The sequence below is a fragment of the Myiozetetes cayanensis genome, unplaced genomic scaffold (assembly GCF_022539395.1).
Source record: "Myiozetetes cayanensis isolate MyiCay16 unplaced genomic scaffold, myiCay2020 scf51, whole genome shotgun sequence".
In the NCBI taxonomy this organism is placed as follows: domain Eukaryota; kingdom Metazoa; phylum Chordata; class Aves; order Passeriformes; family Tyrannidae; genus Myiozetetes; species Myiozetetes cayanensis.
The window spans coordinates 48,669-53,002 of NW_026087754.1; the positions used below are offsets into that span (position 1 = coordinate 48,669).

Consider the following 4,334-nt stretch of genomic DNA (forward strand, 5'->3'; position numbering starts at 1 on the left):
GTCCTTCCCGGTCTGTCCCCATCTCTTCCCTGTCCCCTTTGTGTCCCCCCCGTGTCACGCTGTCCCTCCCCGTGTCCCCCCCACGCCCCCCCGTGTCACACTGTCCCTCCCTGTCCCCTCCCTGTCCCCTTGGTGCCCCCCGTGTCACACTGTCCCTTGGTGTCCCCCCGTGTCACGCTGTCCCCCTCGTGTCCCCCCGCCCCCGTGTCACGCTGTCCCTCCCTGTCCCCTCCCTGCCCTTTGACGCCCCCCCGTGTCACGCTGTCCCTTTGGTGTCCCCCCGTGTCACGCTGTCCCTCCCGTCCCTTGGTGTCCCCTTGGTGTCCCCCCACGCCCCCCGTGTCACACTGTCCCCTCGGCTGCCCCCCCCGTGTCACGCTGTCCCCGTGTCCCCCCCAGGCGATGTCTGATGGCAGGGGCGGGGCCGGACCCGGTGCCCGTGGGGGGGGACCCGGAGCGGCGGCAGGAGGAGGATGAGGATGATGCCGATGACGATGATGATGATGATGACGATGATGAAGGCCTGGCCGGGCGCTTCCTGGCGCTGGAGCGGGAGCTGAGCGAGGAGCTGCGGGCTCTTTCCCCGCCCGGCCCCCCCGTGACCCACGTGTACGACCCCCTGGACTACGCCTGGGACCCCCACAGCGACTTCGTGCGGCGCTTCCTGCGCTCCCCAAAACCCGTCCTGTTCCTGGGGATGAACCCGGGGCCCTTCGGGATGGCCCAGACCGGGGTGGGTGGGGCGAGGAGGGTGGGGAGGGGTCTCAGAGGGGGAAAATGAGGCGCTGGAGGGGTTTGGGGGTGCCCGAGGGGATTGGGGGGGTGTCCCAGTCCATCCCATGGGTGCCCGGGGGGGTCCCAGATCATCCCAGGGGGTCTCAAAGGAGGGAAACTGAGGCACGGGGGGGGTCTTTGGGGGTGTCCAAGGGATCCCAGTCCTTCCCATGGGGGCTCAGGGGGTCCCAATCCACCCCGTGGGGGCTCAGGGGGTCCCAGTTCACCCCATGGGGGCTCAGGGGGTCCGAATCCATCCCATGGGGGATCGGGGGGGTCCCAGATCATCCCAGGGGGTCTCAAAGGAGGGAAACTGAGGCACGGGGGGGGGGGTCTTTGGGGGTGTCCAAGGGATCCCAGTCCTTCCCATGGGGCTCAGGGGGGTCCCAATCCATCCCATGGGGGCTCAGGGGTCCCAATCCACCCCATGGGTGCCCCAAATGAGGGGAGCTGATGGAGGGCTTTGGGGATGCTCAGGGGGTCCCAATCCACCCCATGGGGGCTCAGGGGGTCCCAATCCATCCTATGGGGGCTCAGAGGAGGGAAATGAGGTGGGTTGGAGGGTGCCCAGGGGGTCCCAATCCACCCCATGGGGTCTCAGAGGCTCAGGAGTCCCAATCCACCCTGTGGGGCCTCAGGGGGTCCCAGTTCACCCCATGGGGGCTCAGAGGGTCCCTAATTCACCCCGTGGGAGCTCAGAGGAGGGAAATGAGGTGGGTTGGAGGGTGCCCAGGGGGTCCCAATCCACCCCATGGGGTCTCAGGGGTCCTAATTCATCCCGTGGGGCCTCAGGGGGTCCCAGTCCACCCCTGTGGGGCCTCAGGGGGTCCCAGTTCACCCCATGGGGGCTCAGAGGGTCCCAATCCACCCCATGGGGGCTCAGGGTGTCCCAATCCACCCCATGGGTGCCCCAAATGAGGGGAGCTGATGGAAGGGCTTTGAGGGTGTCCCAATCCATCCCACACCCGCAGGGCTTGCTCGGGGGGGGGGTCCCCCCTCCCTCCCTCAATCCCCCCGTCTCCCTAAACCCCCTCAGGTGCCTTTCGGCGAGGCGTGGCACGTCCGCGAGTGGCTGGGGGTGCGTGGCGAGGTCCGCAAGCCCCTGGCGGAGCACCCCGCGCGGCCCGTGCTGGGGCTGCGCTGCCCGCGGGCCGAGGTGAGCGGCGCCCGCTTCTGGGGGCTCATCCGGGGGCTCTGCCCCGACCCCCGCCGCTTCTTCCGCCGCTGCTTCGTGCACAACCTGTGCCCCCTCCTCTTCCTCGCCGCCAGCGGCCGCAACGTGGCCCCCCCGGAGCTGCGGGCCCCGCAGCGGGAGCGGCTGCTGGCGGCGTGCGGGGCGGCGCTGGCGGGGGTGGTGCGGGAGCTGCGGGTGCGCCTCGTGGTGGCCCTGGGGCGAGTGGCCGAGCTGAGGGCACGCCGGGCGCTGGCAGGGGCCGGGCTGGTGGGGGTGGCGGTGCGGGGATCCCGCACCCCTCGCCGCGGAACCCCCGCGCCAACCGCGGGTGGGAGGGGGAGGCGCGGGAGAGGCTGCGGGAGTTGGGGGTGCTGCGGCTTTTGGGGATGCGGGAGGAGGGGGGGAGGGAGGGGGTTGTGGGGGGCGTGGGAAGGGACGAGGAGGGGTCCCTGCCTCAGTTTCCCCCCTCGGGAGGGAGGCTTGGAGGGCGATCTCCATAGGGGGTCGAGGGGTCTCCTCAGTCTCCTCCCAGGATGGGGTTGGGGGCGGGTAAGGCGAGGGGGTGGGAAGGGGGTTTGAGGGTGGGAGGGGTTCGGGTCCTGCCTCAGGGTTTCCCTCCACTCGGGAAGGGGGTTTGGGGGGCGTCGTGGGAAGGGGACGAGGGAGGGGTCCCTGTCTCAGTTTGCACAGGTGGGAAAGAGGGGGAAGGGTCTTAGGGGGGCCGTGCCCGTGGGAACCGAGGGACAGGGGCTTGGGGGGTCCCTGCCTCAGTTTCCCCACTCAGGAGGGGATAGGGGACATCTCAAGGGGTCGAGGGTCCCTGCCTCAGTTTCCACTCAGGAGGAGGTTGGGGACCATCTCCAGGGGGTTGGGGGGTCCCTGCCTCAGTTTCCCCCCTCGGGAGGGGGTTTAGGGAACCACCACGAGGCGGGGGAGGGATCTGCGTCCCAGTTCTCCCAGTTGGGAACTGGGGGGGAGGGGGTTGGGGGATCCCTGCCTCAGTTTCCCCCCTCGGGAGAGGGTTTGGGGCTCCTTTAGGAGGTGGGGGAGGGGCCCCTGTCCCAGTTTGGCCCCAGTTTGGGTGGAATTTGTGTGGAATAAAGGCAAAAATTGGGAGAAATCCAAGGAAGGAGGAATTGGGGGAGCACTGGGCTGGACTGGGATGAACTGGGAGTCACTGGGATGAACTGGGGTGTGCTTGGCCGTACTGGGATGAACTAGGAGTCACTGGGATGAATTGGGCTGGACTGGGATGAACTGGGATTTGCTGGGCCATACTGGGATGGACTGGGATTCGCTGGGATGGACTGGGAGTCACTGGGCTGTATTGGGATGGACTGGGATTCACTGGACTGGACTGGGATGAATTGGGAGTCACTGGGATTTACTGGGATGGACTGGGATTCACTGGGCTGGACTGGGAGTCACTGGGACGGACTGGGATGAATTGGGAGTCACTGGGCCGGACTGGGATTCACTGGGATGGACTGGGGTGAATTGGGATGAACTGGGATTCATGGGGCTGTACTGGGATGGACTGGGAGTCACTGGGATGAACGGGAGTCACTGGGATGGACTGGGAGGCGCTGGGCTGAACTGGGATGGACTGGGATTCGCGGGGCTGAACTGGGCTGGACTGGGATTCGCTGGGCTGGACTGGGATGGACTGGGATTCGCTGGGCTGTACTGGGAGCGGCGGGCGCGGCTGTGCGGGGAGGAGCCGCTAGAGAGAGACCGAGAGCTGCGGGAGCGGCGGGGACGGACACGGGGACAGACACGGGGACAGAGGGACACGGGGACGGACACGGGGACAGAGGGACAGACACAGGGACACGGGGACAGACACGGGGACACAGGGACAGCCAGAGCTGCGTGCTGGGATGGGATCGAGGACCGGGATGTGCTGGGATGGGGACGTGGGGACTGGGATATTTGGGATTGGGATGTGGGATGGAGTCACAATTCCCACCCTTCCCAGGATCCTCCCCCCCTCCATCCCAGCCACCCCCCTCCAGCTTTGACCCAGAGGCTGATTTATCCCCCCGATTTTATGTCTCTCTTAATTAGATAATTAATCTTTATTGGATCCTTTCCTTTTTTTATTGCTCTTCCCAAGCTCCCCCCCTCCTTCCTTCCCCTTCTCCAGGCCCAATTCCCACTTCTCCCTGTCCGACATTCCAGCTGCTCCTCTCATTCCCTGATGGAGCTAAAAAAGGAAAGGGGGATAAATAAACAAATAAATAAACTTTTTTTAAACCCTCTTGGACAAATAATTTTTCCCTTTTTTCCTTTCCCTTTTTTCTCCCCTCGTTTTCCCTTTTCTTCCACTTTTTCTCTCCCCTTTCCTTCCTCTCCCTTTCTTTTCCTCCCCTCTTTCCTCCCCTCC

The 4,334-nt window shown here is 65.6% G+C and overlaps 1 protein-coding gene across 1 annotated transcript; it reads left to right on the top strand.

Annotated features, from left to right (window-relative positions):
- Window positions 1-392: 392 nt before the first annotated feature.
- SMUG1 (single-strand-selective monofunctional uracil-DNA glycosylase 1) lies at window positions 393-2,448 on the top strand. Its single transcript, XM_050334221.1, is given in 3 exon segments — window positions 393-733; window positions 1,811-2,228; window positions 2,231-2,448. Coding segments are annotated over 3 exon segments (960 nt in total). The 5' UTR covers window positions 393-409.
- Window positions 2,449-4,334: the final 1,886 nt, after the last annotated feature.